At 32.5% G+C, this 19057-nt stretch overlaps 2 protein-coding genes across 2 annotated transcripts in view; one reads left to right on the forward strand and one right to left on the reverse strand.

Annotated features, from left to right (window-relative positions):
- Window positions 1-19057, forward strand: part of LOC132606495 (F-box/LRR-repeat protein At3g48880-like) — a 61744-nt gene that overhangs the window by 24467 nt on the left and 18220 nt on the right. The window lies entirely within an intron of this gene.
- Window positions 14830-17475, reverse strand: LOC132606494 ((S)-8-oxocitronellyl enol synthase ISY1-like). The gene is made up of 3 exons (XM_060320023.1): window positions 17081-17475; window positions 15885-16560; window positions 14830-15480 (listed from the first exon to the last, which is right to left on the reverse strand). Exons 1-3 carry the CDS (start codon window positions 17117-17119, stop codon window positions 15026-15028), a joined length of 1170 nt encoding a protein of 389 aa, XP_060176006.1. The 5' UTR covers window positions 17120-17475; the 3' UTR covers window positions 14830-15025.

The following is a 19057-nucleotide window of genomic DNA, read 5'->3' on the forward strand; positions in this document are numbered from 1 at the left end:
ATTTTGTAGCCCTATAACTGACGAGGTGAGTGCATTTGAAACTAATGCAGCGCTCTCAGCTTCTATCTGATCGAAAAATCAAAGGTCTGATCACGCGTACTAGACTTCGCAATAGCTAGCCTTCTCTTTTGTTTTTCTTAATTTTCAAAACTTAGAAAAATACAAATTTCGTTAAGTTTAAAGTCGTCGTTAGTTTGAAGGATCAAAATCATACATTTTTATCAGTTGAAGGTTAAAGATGTTCGATCGAATTATACAGGGACCAAAATTGAACTATAGCTATAATTCAGGACTAAAATCTCTATTTTTCCATGTATTACTTCTATTTTGTAGTACAATTTTCATAAACTTTAATAATTCAAATACATTTAATTAAGTTTCAAAATTAAGTTTTAATCAAACTTATTGAAATGCATTTTAGGTGAGATTAACCATGAACATAAACACATGGAAGCAAATGATCTATAGAGGTTATATTAATTAGTTACAGTTAAGAATTACTTGTTGCTTATTTCTGATCCGGAGGAGATTGATTTTATTTCCTGTGAAAAAATTCTTTCGAGTATATGATCATTTTCATAAAAAATCGATAAAAATTCACAAACCAATAAATAGAACATTAATTTTTTTTATAGAGAATCATTTCCTGATTTCCTCTATAACGGAGCTCATAATTTGCCAGAGTTTCTTTTTAATTTTGTTAAACATTTGTATACTAGTATATAGTGATACTAGGTAAGGTCAAGGCCCAACAACGTAGATTTAGCTGTAAAAAAAAAACTAATGATAGTTACTGTATGATTTTTTCTCTTATTCGAGGTTTAACTTTAAATGTTTAATTTTAAAGAAGCTTTAATTATAGGTTGAAGATTGAAGTGGGCACTCTCCGTCCAAACCTACATTTTGGAATTGGATAGAGAGACTCCGTATGAGGTTTCCCATTGCAGAGAATAGAGGCTTCCACGTTTGGATATTTTTGGCAATAAAAGTAGACTACGATTCTTTATATAAAATCTAAGGGAAAAAAAAATCACAATCTAATTTTGCAAGTAGTGGAAAGCATTTAACATGCAATATAACTACATGATGATTGTGGAACTCAAAATTACACGGTGTTGGTTTTTGAATAGTTATATCAATGGGATAGTTGGGATAGTTAGAAGTTTCGCGAGAAAAGGACCAAAATCATCCATAATGTTTGGGTTTGGATCAAAATCATACATATTCTTTCACATGGAGCACTAATAGTACATTATGTTTGCATAACTGGTGCACTTTTAGTCAAACTCCCAAATAAATTTAACGGAAAAGAACAAAAATGCCCCTGAACTTTTAGAAAAGGTATAAAAATACCCTTTATTCATCTATTTTGCTAAAACTACCCCTCAATTCAACTTTTTGGCTCCTTTATTCCCCTTGACTAACGGACAACACTAATTTTAAAAAAAAATTTGCACATGACATTTTATTATTGAAAAATTGATTTATTCTTTTAAAAAGAAATCTGAAACCTTGGAATTTTTTTAAATTTGAATTTTTTTTAAATTTGGAATTTTTTTTTAACGAGTAAAACCTTGACTAACGGACAACACTAATTTTTTTTCTTTTCAAAATGTGAAAATTGGATTTTTATAAAAATCTGAAAAAATTAAATTTTTTATGGAAAAACTGTGTTTAAAAAAAAAAAACAGAAAACTATCTTCTTCTTTTTTAAATCTAGAAGAAAATTATGGAGTATTAATTTTGCACATTTTACTTAAAAAAACAATCAGTTTTTCAGATTTAAAAATTGAATTTTCTAAAAAAAAAAAATGGGGTTTCCACCCGTTAAAAAAAGTTTTCCAAACTTAAAAAAATTCCACATGTTTTAATGAAAATCCAATTCTGTTTATATATATATATATATATATATATATATATATATATATATATATAAAAGGCTTACTACATTTGTTTTTTAAAGAAACGGATGTTGAAAAAATATTTTTCCTTATTCTACAAATAACGTGTTTTCAGATTTCTTTTTAAAAGAATAAATCAATTTTTCAGTAATAAAATGTCATGTGCAATTTAATTTTTTTTTTAAAAAAATAGTGTTGTCCGTTAGTCAAGGGGAATAAATGAGCCAAAAAATTGAATTGAGGGGTAGTTTTAGCAAAATAGATGAATAAAGGGTATTTTTATACCTTTTCTAAAAGTTCAGGGGCATTTTTGTTCTTTTCCGTTAAATTTATTTGGGAGTTTGACTAAAAGTGCACCACTTATGCAAACATAATGTACTATTAGTGCTCCATGTGAAAGAATATGTATGATTTTGATCCAAACCCAAATATTATGGATGATTTTGGTCCTTTTCTCGAAGTTTCGCCTCCTAATCTTGGTTTAGTAAATACTTCCTTCCGTCCAAAATAAGTGAATTTTTGAGGTCTGACACATCTCTTAAAAAAGTTACTTTTTCTGTCTCAGTTTATGTGGCACCATTTGACTTGGCACAGAGTTTAAAAAAGAAAAGAAAACTCTTAAAATTTGTGGTCCAAAACAAGCTTTAAATATTTGTGTAGCTGCAAATCATCTCATAAAGTTAAATTGTTTGTAAATATAGAAATGTGACATTCTTTTTTGAACAGACTAAAAAGAAAAGTGTGCCACATAAATCGGAACAGATGAAGTAATTACTTTCTTTGTTTCAATTTATATGAGGGTTGATCTATTTGAATAGTCAAATAACTCTTTGTTTGACTCAATTTCAAATATAGATTCTTTGAGTATTTTATAATAAAATTTACATATTTGAAAATTACATAAAAAGTATAAGTCTGCATAATTAATAATTTACAATATATGAAAAAGGTTGGAGAAAATCATAGTCAAAGAAAGAGTTCTCTGACTCCCCAAATAGGTCAACCCTGGTATAATTGGGATGAAGGGAGTAATTATAAGGATGGTTTAATAATATTACCATTTTGTATTCCCAAACTCTTCTTTAAAGTAAAAATAGTCAGTGTTGTGATTTGAAAAAACCATTAAAGAGAAGGATAATTTTGGAAAAAAATAAATAATAACTTCTTCGGACTTTGAAAAATTCAAAAGATCTCCAAAGGAAAAAAAAAATCACTTATTTTGAACTGGATGGAATAATTATTATCATTTGTTTATAACAACTTTGAATGATCATAAGCATTCTTTTTCATTTTCAATTACTCCCTTGTCCGTTTTTGTAACACCATTTACTATACTAGATATGGATTTAAAGATATTAATTTAATCTTAGATGATATACAAGTTGTAGTGAAATATTAAAGCAGTGAACTAAATAGTTAGTTTGAAGGATAAAATATCACCTTAAATTTGGTTATAATAAATCTGAATTTAAAATTGTAATTTGAGATTGTATAAAATGATAACATTAACAGAATTGTCTCAAACACTTTGATACGTTCAAGAATAAAAGAGCACATTATATAAATTGAACAAAAAGAGTATTTAGGAATTTATATTGGAAAACCGTCCATATTCATCAACCCTGGTCGAATTGAAATAGTGGATGTGATCACTTTCAAGGATTAAGTTATTTCTTCTTCTTTTTTCCCCTTATTTCTTTCTTTTCTAATTCTTGTGAATGGATTGAAAAAGGAAAGAGAGAATGTACATGGACCATAAGAGATTCGGACATTTCACCTATGTGGTGGAAGACTATAGCCAATTCTCAGATAGGGATCAAGCAGTTTTTTTTTTTTTTAATTTAATAAAGATACCTTTGTTGATACTACTAATTGTTACAAGTAGAGGCTTACATATGGTATATAGTATTCATAAAACCTTATAAAATGTTGAATTCTCTTAACATATTTTAAAAATTGATTAAGTTCTAAGATTGAATAAATCTGGCTTCACCACTAGGGAGAAGACGAAAGATGCACATTTTAGGGGCAAAGTAGTGTTTTTCTCTTTCCTAGTCAACAACAATTGTTATTTTAATTCCTTCGGCATTGTATATGAAAAAGTGAAAATTCAGTTAATTTCTTGTCTAAATTAAATTGGAGGTATTACAAGCACCTAAACTCAATAGAACTTTATTAATATCGTGCACCACATGATTTAAGAAGTGATGAGTTCTGACATTTAATAGTTTTGATGATCAACATACACACCAAGGACCAGGTCCTTGATCAGGTCCCCTGGGCACTGTACGAACGTGACAGCTGTAAAGCTGTGGCACTGTTCCAACAGGCAGAGCCACAGCAGAACAGTAGTTGCATGTCGGCTAAAAGACAAGGATCATTGTAACGTCTCTATCTATATCACATGCCACTCATATGATCCTCACATGCTCTCATTGGTTCCCTATATAAACAACATGTTGGCATTTGTTTAACCTAGCACTTCAAATCATATTATTCTCATTGTTGAAAAGAGTAGCCGCCACTGTTTTCAAGCATGACAAAGCATGATCATCCTAAGCATGTTTTCAAGCTTGACAAAGCTCTGTATGGCTTAAAGCAGGCTCCTCGAGCATGGTATAAAAGATTATCAAAATTCCTTCTGGAAAATGGGTTTACAAGAGGTAGAATTGACAACACTTTGTTTCTAAAGAAAATAGGGAAGAATCTGCTGATTGTGCAAGTATATGTTGATGACATTATCTTTGATGCCACTCTTGATTCCCTATGTGAAGAGTTTTCTAAGCTCATGGGAAGTGAATTTGAAATGAGCATAATGGGTGAGCTAAACTTCTTCTTGGGACTGCAACTCAAGCAATCTCAAAAGGGCACCATGATTAGTCAACAAAAGTACATCAAGAAACTGCTTAAAAGGTTTGAAATGGAAAATGCAAAGCCTATTGATACCCCTATAGGAACTGCTACTAAGCTGGACATGGCTGAACCTGGTCCTTTGGTAAATGAAACCATGTATAGAGGTATCATTGGGTCACTGCTATACCTAACTGCTAGTAGGCCTGATATTGTGTTCAGTGTAGGGCTGTGTCTAAGTTCCAATCAAGTCCTAAAGCGTCTCATTTGAAAGCTGCTAATATTGAGGTATCTTAAAGGTTCTCAGGACCTGGTCCTCTTCTATCCCTTTGGAGACAATTTTGACTTGGTTGGTTATGTTAATGCTGATTATGCTGGTTACTTGGTGGGATAGAAAGAGTACCTCTGGAATGGTACATTTTTTGGGGTCATGTTTGATCTCATGGGGTACAAAGAAACAGAACTTTGTGGCTCTTTCTACTGCTGAGGCAGAGTATGTGGCTGCTACCTCTTGCTGTGCTCAACTGCTGTGGATCAAACAACAACTTAAGGATTTTGGTGTCTTCACTAATTGTGTGCCTCTAATGTATGACAATACCAGTGCACTTAGTATGGCAAAAAATCCAGTTCACCACAAAAGAACCAAGCACATTGATGTGAGACATCATTTTCTAAGGGATAATGTGGAGAAGGGTTTGATTTGCATGAAGTTCTGCAACACAGAAGATCAAATTGCAGATATCTTCACCAAGGCACTGAGCAGAAAGCAATTTGAAAGGAATCCCCTGGAGTTGGCTTGATCAATCTCAACTAATGTCCCTCAATGATTAGTTATGTCAAGAGAAAAAGTACAATGCTTAAAGTGTTTTTAGAGACATCTAATTCACTCTTATATTGTTACAGGTATGCGCACATGGCACTCTCAGGATAACATAAGCACTGGAGACATTGCATATTTCGGAGTTACTGCCTAAGCTTTATAAAAAATAGTCAAGGGACCCGGTCCCTCTGACTCGGGTTAGTAGTCTATTCAGTACTTACATACTTTTGAATTGTCGAGTGCTATTTCATCAATTATTTCCGCCTCCCTTTCAAAATCCTAAAGTTGAATCATTACAACTCTTCAAAACCAACCTGACTTAAATGAAACGTTTTGTTCTGCCAAAGGGAACCGGTTTTGTCACCCACTTATAACACCCAAACCATAAATTATCTCTCTCACTTTACTCTCAAACATTCAAGCCTTCATCGTTCATATCCTCTCACATTTCTTTGCTCCAAAATCGATCATGTCAAACAAAGAAACTTCATCCCCTAATGCCTCAGAAGCCAACCCCTCTCATTCCTCTCCCAAAAGGCCTACTTCAAACAACCCACAAACAAGTTTGTCGTCTCCAACAGTCCCCATTCCAAAAGACCAAAACCCTAAAATGCCCTTATCAAAACCTGTTGTTGGTTCCTCTAGAAGTCGTAAAAGCCAAATCCCAAATAAGTTCGTGCCTACTTTCACTTCCTTTGAGAAACCCAATTCAAAAGGAAGCGCTCATACTATGACAACTTCTCAATATCTTGAGGAAATTGCTGAGAAGGATGACAGTATTGAAGTGACAAGTCAAGGAGTGGAAACAGAGGATGTATGTGCAACTGAGAGGGGAACTTAAATGAAGTGCCTCAAAACTCAAGTAACCCAACTTCTCTTGAAAATATGGATGTTTTTGGTGATTTTGGTAAAAGTGCGGTAACTAGCGATGAATCTATGAAGGATATGGTAGATGATGTTGTTGATACTGTACTTGGTAACAGTGGCTAGATGGAAACTGAGGAAGTGAGTGCTCAAACTCAGGGGGAACAGGGTAGTTTAGGACATACTGTGGTGACAGATGGACCTGTCCCTCTGAGGTAGCGTCCGCCTCCAAACTAGTGTCTACAATTGCAGTTCCTTGGAAAGAACCTTCATCTAAAAGGAAAGCCTCTTTAGAGGAGGAACTTAGTTCCTCTAGCCACTCTGAGAAGGTTAACTCTGAAGGTAATGAGATAAACTCTGATGATGATGTTATATTGAGAACTATATATGGGCAGAGGTCTGGGGGTGCTAAGAAGATAAAAAAGGAGAAAAGCAGGAGAAAACATTTTGCAGATAGGAAGCCTTCTCATAAACAAAGAAAAAGACCTCCTACCACTAGACAGAAGTCTCAGGCAAAACTAGACTCTGCCTTACAAGTTAACAAAGAAAAGACTACTAGTAAGAGGCGAAGGCAAGTAAATTTGGCAAATTTGAGTAAGTTGAGAGATGAAGAGGAAGGGGTGATTGATGTGTCTGATAAAGAAGAAGAGGAGGAGTAAGCCACATTAGTCAGAAAAAAATTCCAAAAGAAGAAAGAAATCCGTGGCTATTGAGGAGAGAACTGTGGATGAATGAGGTGTAAGCGACAGTGATGAAGGAGGTGATAGTGAAGATAATGAAGAATGTGAGAAGGAAGAAGCAGTGAAAAAGGGGAAGAAGGTATCAAAATCCCCTAAGAAGAGAAAAAACGTTGTTAGTAAGGAGACAGGTTTCTCCAAAAGAATAAGAGTTAGCACAGAGGAACCTATTTCTTTAAAGAAAGGAAAGCATAAGAAGGAGGATGTGAGAACCAAACAAAAACTAGAGGAGGAAAGACAAAACAAACCAAAAGGGCAGAAAGTTTTGCTGGGTAGGGTGTTTGACCCAGAGATTGTTGGGCACAAAGCGTTGGAGGAATTAATGGAAGTTCTCAAATCTCAAAATGGGAACACTTGATGGAAGGTCTTGTAATAGCTTATGAAAAAGAAGTAGCCGACTTCTTTATAAACCTTAGGTACACTGATGATCACTCATTGGTTTGCAAAGTTGGTACAGTGGAGCTCAACCTCGATGAAGAGCAGTTGCGAACAATTCTTGCTGTTCCAATTGATGGAATAAGTAGATTAGAGGAAGGAGACAAGGCTACTGTAGACTTCAAGCTTCACATAGTCAAAATAAGAGAGTAAGTGACCACTGAGACTGTCTGTAAGAAACAAATGAAATCTCAGTATCAGTTGCTCTTTAAGTTTGTGAACAAGGCCATGCTCCCTCAGATTGAGAAAATGTGTATTGCTTCCAAGACGGACCTGGTCCTTATGGAAATTCTAGCTGGTGGCCACTTGATCAGTTTGCCTGGCATAATGTTGCAACACGTGACAACGGTGGTGGATCTCAAGGATGGTAAGCATGGTCTTCTCTATGGATTTTTCCTTACCAAAGTGTTTCAGAATTTCAAAGTACCTACTGTAAAAGCCTCTAAAGGAAACAAGAAGCAAATGTTCTGTATGCCCACATTGGAGGGGTGTGAATTTATTCCAAAAAAGGGAAGAGCAGGAACCACTTCCACTATCTCGAGTTTGATTGAGGCAAATGAGAAAATCTTAGCTGATGTTGAGAGGTTGCAGGTTGAGAACACCTTGTTGAAGTCTGAAATCACCAGACTGAAAGTGGAGGGACCTGGTCTCAGTGGTGATACAATAAAAGAAATTGCAGAGTTAAGAGAGGAGAATTCTAGTCTAACGTAGAAAGTTGCAGGGGTCCAGGAGCAAATCTCTTGTCCAATCACAAAGCTGCAAATGCTAGACTGGACATGATGTTCAAAGCCTTTAACCCTGTCAACCCATCCAACCCTGACTTTTTCCTCTTCAGCCAATTTCTTGAAACCTGTCCGTAGTTTTTCTTTGTTGTTTTCTGTATTGGTGATTCTGGAATTTTGACAATTATTTTAGTATGTTTATGTTGAATTGATTACTATGTTTTTGCCCTAAAATATTGTTCTGAATGACAATTTTTCTGATTTCTGCATATGTTTTCCTTAATGTTGCTATGATTGATTCTGTTGGTACTCATGCTGAGTTGCCCAAGTGGCTTGAGTTAATGGTTCTGAACTTCTTAAAGCTTGTGCCAACTAATGTCTCTTTTCAATGATGCCCAAAGGGAGAAGAGGTGTAGTGTTTTTAAGTGTTTTTTTAACAAGTGTTTATCCTTAAGTAATGCTGCATAGGTGTGGTAAGATGGAAAATGTTAGCATGTTGCTGAAAGCATAATTCACAAAGGGAACCTGGTTCTCTGAATGAAAATGAGAATGCTATAGTTATATGTTGTTGAGGTCAAATCTGCAGGGGGAACCTGATTCTCAGAGGAACATCACTTACGAGTTTGTCATAGGGCTGGGCATAAATACCGAAAATCGAAAAATCGAACCGAAACTTTAACAAACCGAACCGAACTAGTTTGGTTCGGTGTTTGGTGTCCATCGTCAAAAAACCAAAACCGAAACCGAAATAGCCAAACTGAACCGAAAAACCGAACGCGCACCGAAATTTAATACATTACCCAAAAAAATTAAAATAGTCCAGGCCCATTAAGTGTAAAACAAAAAAAAAAAAACAATTGTAATAAGTCCTCTTTTGCATTTGTATCCCTAATTTTCCACTTCAATTGAAAAAATCAAATATCCTTAACAAAGAAAGGTAACTAGGATGTCTCTTTAGGATTAATGTACGTCCTTTATGTGTTTTCTTAATTATTCTTACGGTATGTATATAACACCTAGTAATCCTATGTCATGATTATAGTTTTATGTTCTTGTGTATCCTGTTTGTTTGATTTTGATTTCAATTTATCAGTTTTATGTTTTATTGCTTTTGAGAATATGAATTAGTGTCAATGGAATCGCTTCTAATATTATATTAAAAAAATCAAATTGAAAAAACCAAAACCGAATCGAACCGAACTTTAAAAAACCGAAACCGAAAGAACCGAACCGAAAAACCGAATGCCCACCCCTAGTTTGTCATCATCAAAAAGGGGGAAATTGACGAGTTATGACATTTTATAGTTTTGATGATCAACATATACACCAAGGACCAGGTCCTTGATCAGGTCCCCTGAACACTGTACGAACGTGACAGCGGTAAAGCTGTGGCACTGTTCGGACAGGCAGAGCCACAGCGGAACAGTAGATGCATGTCGGCTAAAAGACAAGGATCATTGTAACGTCTCTATCTATATCACATGCCACTCACATGATCCTCACACGCTCTCATTGGTTCCCTATATAAACAACATGTTGGCATTTGTTTAACCTAGCACTTCAAATCATATTATTCTCATTGTTGAAAAGAGCAGCCACCACTGTTTTCTCAGAGCTTTCAAGATCAAGGCTAAATAATTCCATGGACCAGATCCCAAGACCGAAGATGTCTTAAGTCCTAGGTTGTTTAGTCTTTGTCTTCTTGGTCTTAATATTGTAAACCTACACTTCTATTAAGAAGGGTTCTGTAGATATTTGGTTTTTCAAGCTTTTTGTGTAAACATAGGACTATAGTTAGTTATGGTGAATTAAGGTTCAGCTAGAGTTAGTTGAATCAGTTGGTTCTTGGCTAGAGTTAGTTAAGGGCTTTTGCTTGCAATAGAATTATTATAAGGGGAGGGATTAATGAGCTAATTCCTAGGTTGCGAAAGGCTTGTAATCTGAAAAGTTGCTCAGTTAGTGAAGTTGAAAATTTTACTGATATAGGTCGTGGTTTTTAATCCCTTGAGCAAGGAGTTTTCCACGTAAATATTGCGTCACATTTACTTTCTATTTTTGCTTGAAGGAACAGATAAGGAACCTGGTCTCTTATTTGTTTTTTGGTGGACTCTTAATTTCTATGAAGAAGGAATACAAATTTATCTATGCTTACTTGTAATAATCAAGGTATATATATTCTCACCTCATTTCATCACTAAGCTACCAAAAAAATTGTAATTTAATGTACACAATCAATGTGAATAAGTTTTTCCGTTGTAGAGTTTACAATAATTATTACCACAGATTTCACAGTCCTTGAAATTTCATCTAGAAACAGATTGCGTGCAAAAGTTTGGTTTTGACAAATGAGGGAAGACTTATGAATCCGGTGAATATAACCTAAAAAGATCCTTTTCAATGCTGTATTCATCCAGCATCACAAATTTTCTTGTTCACACTATAGCATGACATTAGGCGCATTAATTGCTTTGATGGACTAGTTTGTGGTATGTGGACTTAGGATGTAAATTTATCAATCCGTCACTCAGACTCAAGTATATGAAATTACTTAGTAAAGTCACTTAATTTATTTTTGTATCGATAAAATAATTTAATTTGATTTTTAGTAACTATTTTTCTTAAAACCAAAATATCTTATTTTGTCATTGTATATCTTTTTTTATGAAATGTATTTTATCAATCATTCGAGTCATATCACACTACTAAAAAACTGGCAAAATTCGACGGACAAAAAACCGACGGACTGCGTTTCTTTGAAAAACCGACTCAGTGCGTCGGTTTTGTGTATTTCTAATTTTTTTAATTAAAAAACCGACGGACAAGGTCGGTTTTTTTCGCAAAAATTTGAAATTATATATCCGCCAAAAAAAAAACCGACGTCCCACATCGGTTTTATTAAAAAAAAAAAATTAATATAAAACCGACGGACGACGTCGGTTTTATTTCTAAAAATATTTTAAATAATATGCAATTCATTTGTTTTTTAAAAAAATAATAAACAATTTTTTTTTAAGAAACCGACGGACAGGGTCGGTTTCCTATTTTTTTTTTTTTTTTGGGTCAAATCTGGTCAAACGTGCGGGAAAAACCGACGGACAGGGTCGGTTTTGTCCGTCGGTTTTTCTTTAAAAACATTCCAGACGGGTTTTCATACCCATTTCTTCTCCTCTTCCCAATTAAACTCCCATTCCCCTCAAACCCTAGCTACCCGCCGCCTCCCTCCCCTCCGGCCGGCCCCGCCGCCCAGCGCCGCTGCCTGCGCAGCCCGTCCCCACCAACCCCAGACCCGTTTTGAAGTTAATTAATTGAGGTTAGTTTCTCTTATATTAGGGCTTTTAAAATTCTTTCAATTTTAGTTTTATTTGTAGATTTTAGGCCTAATGCTAATCTATTTAGCTTTGTTAAACATCATTTGCAATGTTATTAATGATGAATTTGTGAAAAAAATGTAAACTCTATTTGACTAGTTTAGTTGTCATATTTTATTTTTTTTGGCTTGAGATTGTGCTATATTTCATGTTCTTTGTCAATGTATTTGTGTTAGCTTAGTTATCATTCTTTGTAATATTATTGATGTTGAATATGTGCAAAAATGTATACATTAATTATTTGACTAGTTTTTTTGTTGTTGTTGGATTATGCTTTTTGTTAGAATTCCATAAGTTATTAGAATTGTTATTGATCATTCAAAATTAGAATTGGTTGAGATTGTGCTTTTCAAAGTTAGAATTGTTAAGTTATAGTATTTCTATAACCTCAATACTAAAATGTAGATTTTATTTCTCTAGATTTACTTTTCAATTTTTAGAATTGGTTGGAATTGTGCTTTTCAAAGTTAGAATTATTAAGTTATGTTAGAATTATTAAGTTATAATATTTCTATAACCTCAAAACTAAAATGTAGACTTTATTTGACTAGATTTACTTTTCAATTTTTAGAATTAAAGTTAGAATCAATAAGTTATTAAAGTTAGAATTGTTATTGAGAATTCAAAGTTAGAATTGATTGGGATTGTGTTTTTCAAAGTTAGAATTATTAAGTTATGTTAGAATTATTAAGTTATAATATTTCTATAACCTCAAAACTAAAATGTAGACTTTATTTGACTAGATTTACTTTTCAATTTTTAGAATTAAAATTAGAATCCATAAGTTATTAAAGTTAGAATTGTTATTGAGAATTCAAAGTTAGAATTGGTTGAGATTGTGCTTTTCAAAGTTAGAATTGTTAAGTTATAGTATTTCTATAACCTCAATACTAAAATGTAGATTTTATTTCTCTAGATTTACTTTTCAATTTTTAGAATTGGTTGAAATTGTGCTTTTCAAAGTTAGAATTATTAAGTTATGTTAGAATTATTAAGTTATAATATTTCTATAACCTCAAAACTAAAATGTAGACTTTATTTGACTAGATTTACTTTTCAATTTTTAGAATTAAAGTTAGAATCCATAAGTTATTAAAGTTAGAATTGTTATTGAGAATTCAAAGTTAGAATTGGTTGAGATTGTGCTTTTCAAAGTTAGAATTGTTAAGTTATAGTATTTCTATAACCTCAATACTAAAATGTAGATTATATTTCTCTAGATTTACTTTTCAATTTTTAGAATTGGTTGAAATTGTGCTTTTCAAACTTAGAATTATTAAGTCTTGTTAGAATTGTTAAGTTATAATATTTCTATAACCTCAAAACTAAAATGTAGACTTTATTTGACTAGATTTACTTTTCAATTTTTAGAATTAAAGTTAGAATCCATAAGTTATTAAAGTTAGAATTGTTATTGAGAATTCAAAGTTAGAATTGGTTGAGATTGTGCTTTTCAAAGTTAGAATTGTTAAGTTATAGTATTTCTATAACCTCAATACTAAAATGTAAATTTTATTTCTCTAGATTTACTTTTCAATTTTTAGAATTGGTTGGAATTGTGCTTTTCAAACTTAGAATTATTAAGTTATGTTAAAATTATTAAGTTATAATATTTCTATAACCTCAAAACTAAAATGTAGACTTTATTTGACTAGATTTACTTTTCAATTTTTAAAATTAAAGTTAGAATCCATAAGTTATTAAAGTTAGAATTGTTATTGAGAATTCAAAGTTAGAATTGGTTGGACATTTAAATATTTCTGAACTTTGAAGGTCTACTTAGATCGTATTTGATGTGTTTAGATAGTGTTTGATGTGTTTTATTATTACTTAGGGTGATTTTATGTGTTGTAGCTCTTTTAGAATTGATTAGGAGCATTTTAATGCTAGTTTTGAGCAGCTTTTGTTACTAGTTTCTGAGCAGCTTTTGGTATTGGTTTCTGTGCAGGTGTGGTTGCAGAAAATGCATGATTTGCATGCTGGAAATTTTCCAGAAAACCGACTCAGTCCGTCGGTTTTCTGGAAATTAATTTTGCAGATTTTCCAGAAAATCGACGGAAAACCGACTCTGTCCGTCGGTTTTCTGGAAATTAATTCTTAAATTTTATAAAAAAAACTGACGCACTGTGTTGGTTTTTTAATTAAAATAAAAATATTTATATGAAAAACCGACGCAGTGCATCGTTTTTTTCATAAAATATATATTATTTATATATAAGATAAAAAATCAGAAATTAATAAAACCGACTCTGTCCGTCGGTTTTTTAAATTTTTTTAAAATTTTGAATAAAACCCGACGGACTACGTAACCGACGCAGTCCGTCGGAAAAAACCGACGTGGTCCATCGGTTTTCCAAAAGCGAGGCTATGAAAACCGACGGACCTTAAAAGGTCGGTTTCCCGTCGGTTTCATTAAAAAAATCGACGCTGGACGTCGGTTTTTGTCAACGGTTTTTTCCGTTTTTTTAGTAGTGTCATGCCTTGAGCCTTTGGTCTATCGGAAACAACATCTCTACCTTCCATGATAGGGGTAATGTCTGTGTACACACTACGCTACCGGAATCCCACTTTATGAGATCTTCTTGTTGTATTTGAGTCATATCATGGGTCACTAAACATAAACAAAGACGATCTAATGCTTTGTGGTTCAAATAACATTAGTCAAAATGAAAAAAAAAATCGTCATCCCAAAATGTATTAAAATAAATAACGAAGTTGTTTGTTGGAAAAATTGCAATTTTTTTTATAGTCCAAAATGACTTTTATCAATAAATAGACTTTTAATGCTGATGAAAAATTTGTCACTAATTATTATCTTAATTAATGAGAGTTTCAATTGTTTTTAATTTGTTGTTAAAATAATGTCATTGCGTCACTAGAAATTATGTCGATTTGAGTAAACTTCTTATTTTTGTACGCACAATTTTATCGTCCCTAATGTTTATACAATATTTTTGTTTTGAATAATTCATTTATTTTATTTAATATTTAGAATTATAAATGGTACAATAAATTTCCTCATGATCGAATATAACACATTTTCGCAAATTCAAATGTTTAAAGGATAAAATTATATATGTTGTGTCATGTCAGATTTCTAGTGGGTATATATTAGGATAACTACCATAATAATGATTTTAAAATTATAGTCTATATAATTGAGTTATTTTAAAGTTACAAATACAAATTCAAATAAAAAAAAATACAAATTCAATGACTTGGTAAAATTAACACTTAAATGGATGACCACAAGTGAATTTAAACCTATTATTCTCTTATCTTAAACATTTTTCACACATAACAAATCCCAAAACACAGATCAAACTAATTAAGGAACAATTTTGCAGGCTTTCACCTTATAAATCCATGAGATGAAGGAATTTTTGGAGTTCCTAAAACCCAAAAAACCATGTTCCTTGCTCTTGTTCATAGTATCCAATGGACACTCTCCACTAAGAATAATATCAACAAACCACCAACCTCCAATCTCATCCAATTTACTTGGTACCAATCCATTCTCCTTCACAATCTCATCCCAAATTTGTCCTTTATCCTTCATCATCTCCTCCAATGTCCATCTCTTTTTCTCATCAAATTCCTCAACTTCCACTTCAAATTCCTCAGCTAAAACCTCCCACAAATGCTTCCACTTGAACACATCTCCATTGCTAACATCAAACGCTTCGTTCTTCGCGTTTGGATCAACCGATGCCCATATTTGATGCTCGGCAATTAAATCTGCATCTGAACAATCTGAATATCCGTCCCACGCTGATTTAACACCTGAAAATAGGGGTGACAAAATTAGCTCATGAAAACATGATCCATCCAATCGCCCCAAGTTTGGACTGATCATCGACCCACCTATTTACTAGCTTATTCAATTTCAGCCCAAATTGATCCATGAGAAATATTGTCAAAATATATTCAAAAAGACTTTTTTTTTTGTTTGAATGTTATATAGTCATAATGGAAAATAAATAAATTAGGTATTACAAATTTATAAAAGAACAAAAAAGAAATTAAAACGTTGTTAGAATTTGGTGAATTGGGTTATGAGCTGCTTTTTTGTTTATTTCAGTCCAAATAACTTTTAGACTGGTCAATAGCACGCCCATTTATTAACTCAATCCATTTTGACTCACCTAAATTCAGTTCAACCTGTTCATTTGACAGCCAAAACTTACCTGGAAATCTCAATGGCGACCCCTCGTGTTTACATATAGCTGCATAAACACATAGAGTTCCAATAATGTTCATCAAACTATATGGTGAAAACCCGAAAATCAGCCCGGGCCTATGAACTGACCATGTTAACCCTTCTTTTTTCTTCACCTCCTCAAACAAGATATCCTCAAGAGTGTAGTAGAAATTAGGTATGGGTAAACGGGGCAAACCCTCATGGTGTGGTGGATCATGGGCTACTTTTCCAAACAATTCAAATGAACCATGGTAATGTTTTCGACCTGTTTGTAAACATATATGGGACAAATTGGGACAACTGGGGATAATAACATCAAGCACATTTTGTAACATTTTTCCATTGGTTTCACAGTTTTCAACCTCTGTGGACTTACTGGCCCAAGTCACGTAAAACACGTGGGTAACATCAGTGAGAACGGATAGTTTTGATTGGGTATCTTCTTGGTTTGATATGTCACATTGGACGTACTCCATAGGGTGATCGGTATTCCACGACGGTCTAGAGCGTCGTGCAACGCCGTAGACCTTCCAAGGACCGCCAGGGGTGTCGGCCAGAGGGAGGATCTCGGCGAGACTATTGCCAACGATGCCGGTTACTCCGATGATTAGAGCAACGCTTTCATAGTTCTGTGGAGCATCATCTTCTTCTTCGAATTTTTTCTGGGTGATTAAGATTGAGATTTATTAAATTGTTGAAGAAATAGAAGATAACGGTAACAAAAACAATCACTTTTTTAAAGTGTTTCACACTCTAACTATCCTTGTTCTTATATGACATTTTTTTTTTTTAGATTTTTTTTTAGTTAGTCTAAAATAAAACGTCATTTTTTTATAATTAGAAATGTCACATTTTTATAATTAGCATTCTTAATGAAATAATTCATAATCATACAAATATTTAACGTTTATTTTAGATCACAAGTTTAAATTTTTTTCTTTATTTCTAAAATTTTGTATCAAGTCAAATAATCAACATAAATTGAGAACATGAAGTCATTTATGTATTAAAATACACTTCGAAGATGATTAGACCAACTATCACCCAATAAAAAAAGGAAATAACTGATTAATTGGAGTGTGGAACTCGAAAAAAAAAAATCAAGTGTGTTTTTGATAATTAACTCTAAAAAAAAAAAACGCAAGATGAAGCGGGATATATTTGGAGAGAGAAGTTAATTACCTTGGCAGCACCAACAGCTCCAGACCACCACCAGCTCATATTTTAATGTGCAAGTTCAATCACAGTGATGGTTGGAGGAAACTTTGGGGATTACTGAGACAATATATGAAGGAAATTAAGGGAGCAAGACGCTTGGCTCTGTACTATGTATCCATGGACGCAAATCTATGTTTGGAAGAACTTGGAGGAGGAAAACTCAGAACCAAAAAACAAGAAAAAAGTCATACTTTCTGTTTTTTTTCTTTTTTTTTTCTTTTTGGATTTTTCCCTGGGTATCTAATTTGGTATTGAAGTCCCATTAATTGAGATATGCGTTCCGAAATTTCAGAATAAAATACTTCTTACTGGTAGAACTTCATTTTCAAGATTTAAATCCGTAAAATATGGAGTATAATAAGGATGGAAATAAGACACGTCAAGTTTGGCTCTGTAGTATGTATCGTTGGACAGAAATATCTTTTTTGGAAGGACTTGTAGAAGGAAAACTGATGACCAATGCTTTTTTGACAGTGCTGCATTTTCTTTTTTCTTCTTTCTTTTCCTATTTTTGTTGTGTTCTGTGCTTGTATTAAGGTTTAATTAATTTAAATTTACGGCAAAAAAAAAAAGTTCCATTTTTGGGAGGTAAATCTCCACCACAAGTGAATATATTTGGGATAAGGCGCTAGTACCCTTGAACTTTGGTCAAAGTTACTGCGACACAACTTATTTTTATTAGGGTTCTATTATTTCTCTAAATTTTTTATTCCGTATTTTTTTGCACCTAAGTTACTACATCTTGTTTCTTTAGCCTCTATTATCTTATTATTTTGTTGTTGTTTCTACTTGTTATTGCCTTTTTTCATCATTCTTGAACCGATGGTGTATCAGAAATAATCTCTCTATCTTCTCAAAATAAAGTTAAGGTCAGCATACACAGTATCCTCCCAAAACCCAACTGTGAGATTACATTGAGTTTGTGTTGTTGTTGTTGAAATAATTTGCATCTAATAATAGTATTTATTAGAATGCACATATAATTTTTTTTGCATAAAGTTTGCGAAAGGAGTGATCATTAAAGGGTAATGAACGTGATATCGTATACCTAGCGAATCAAATATAATTTTTCATATAAAGCAGTTTTTTTTTCCCTAAGATAATTAAATTATGTGTAATTAATTGGTTTTAATTATATGAACGGTTCTAAATCTATAATTCAGAAAAAGAAACTTTAATCAACCAACATTTATCGACTTTAGTAATAGTTTCCAACTTAGTCTTTTTCTATTTTTAAGAATAAGAAAAATCGTAGGAACTACTCTAGTTATAATTTCCTACTTAGTATTTTTCTATTTTTCATTTTGCTAAAATAATTAAATTATATATAGTTAACTAGTTATAATCTATAACAAAGAATAATTCAATTTTAAAATAAATGATAATTACACTCATACTTATTCTCTATGAGTTTTTTCATTTGGTAATTATTTGTCTTTTATAAAATAGTTGTGTTACATAATTTAAATAAGAAAGGATTTATACAAGATATTTAATATTAAAATTTTCTATATAGTTTAAATAAAGAAGAATTTAATGTACAAAATTTAATTGATTTAAAGCTCCTAAATATTGGAGAAACTCAAATGATAATATTGTTCATTATGAAAATTATTTTTAAAGGATGAAAAAAATAAGACGAATGACATTTCATAAGATTTATGTTCTTTGCACATATACTTTATATTAATGAGTATAATTTTTCAAAAAAATTATTAAGGCGAAGTAATTCTATCATGCGCACAATTGGTGTGTTTCCAAGAGAAAACTTAAATCTAACTAAAAATAATGACATATAAAAGATAATAAAATGTAGAATTATGCAAAGAAAATAATAAATTCATTGTATTTGTAGGTACCAATACATTATACTGTACATCAAAACAAACGGCAATGTATAATGCAAAATTAATAGGTTAGAGAGACTTAAAATGTGTTAAT

This window comes from Lycium barbarum, chromosome 8 (assembly GCF_019175385.1).
Source record: "Lycium barbarum isolate Lr01 chromosome 8, ASM1917538v2, whole genome shotgun sequence".
Taxonomy (NCBI): domain Eukaryota; kingdom Viridiplantae; phylum Streptophyta; class Magnoliopsida; order Solanales; family Solanaceae; genus Lycium; species Lycium barbarum.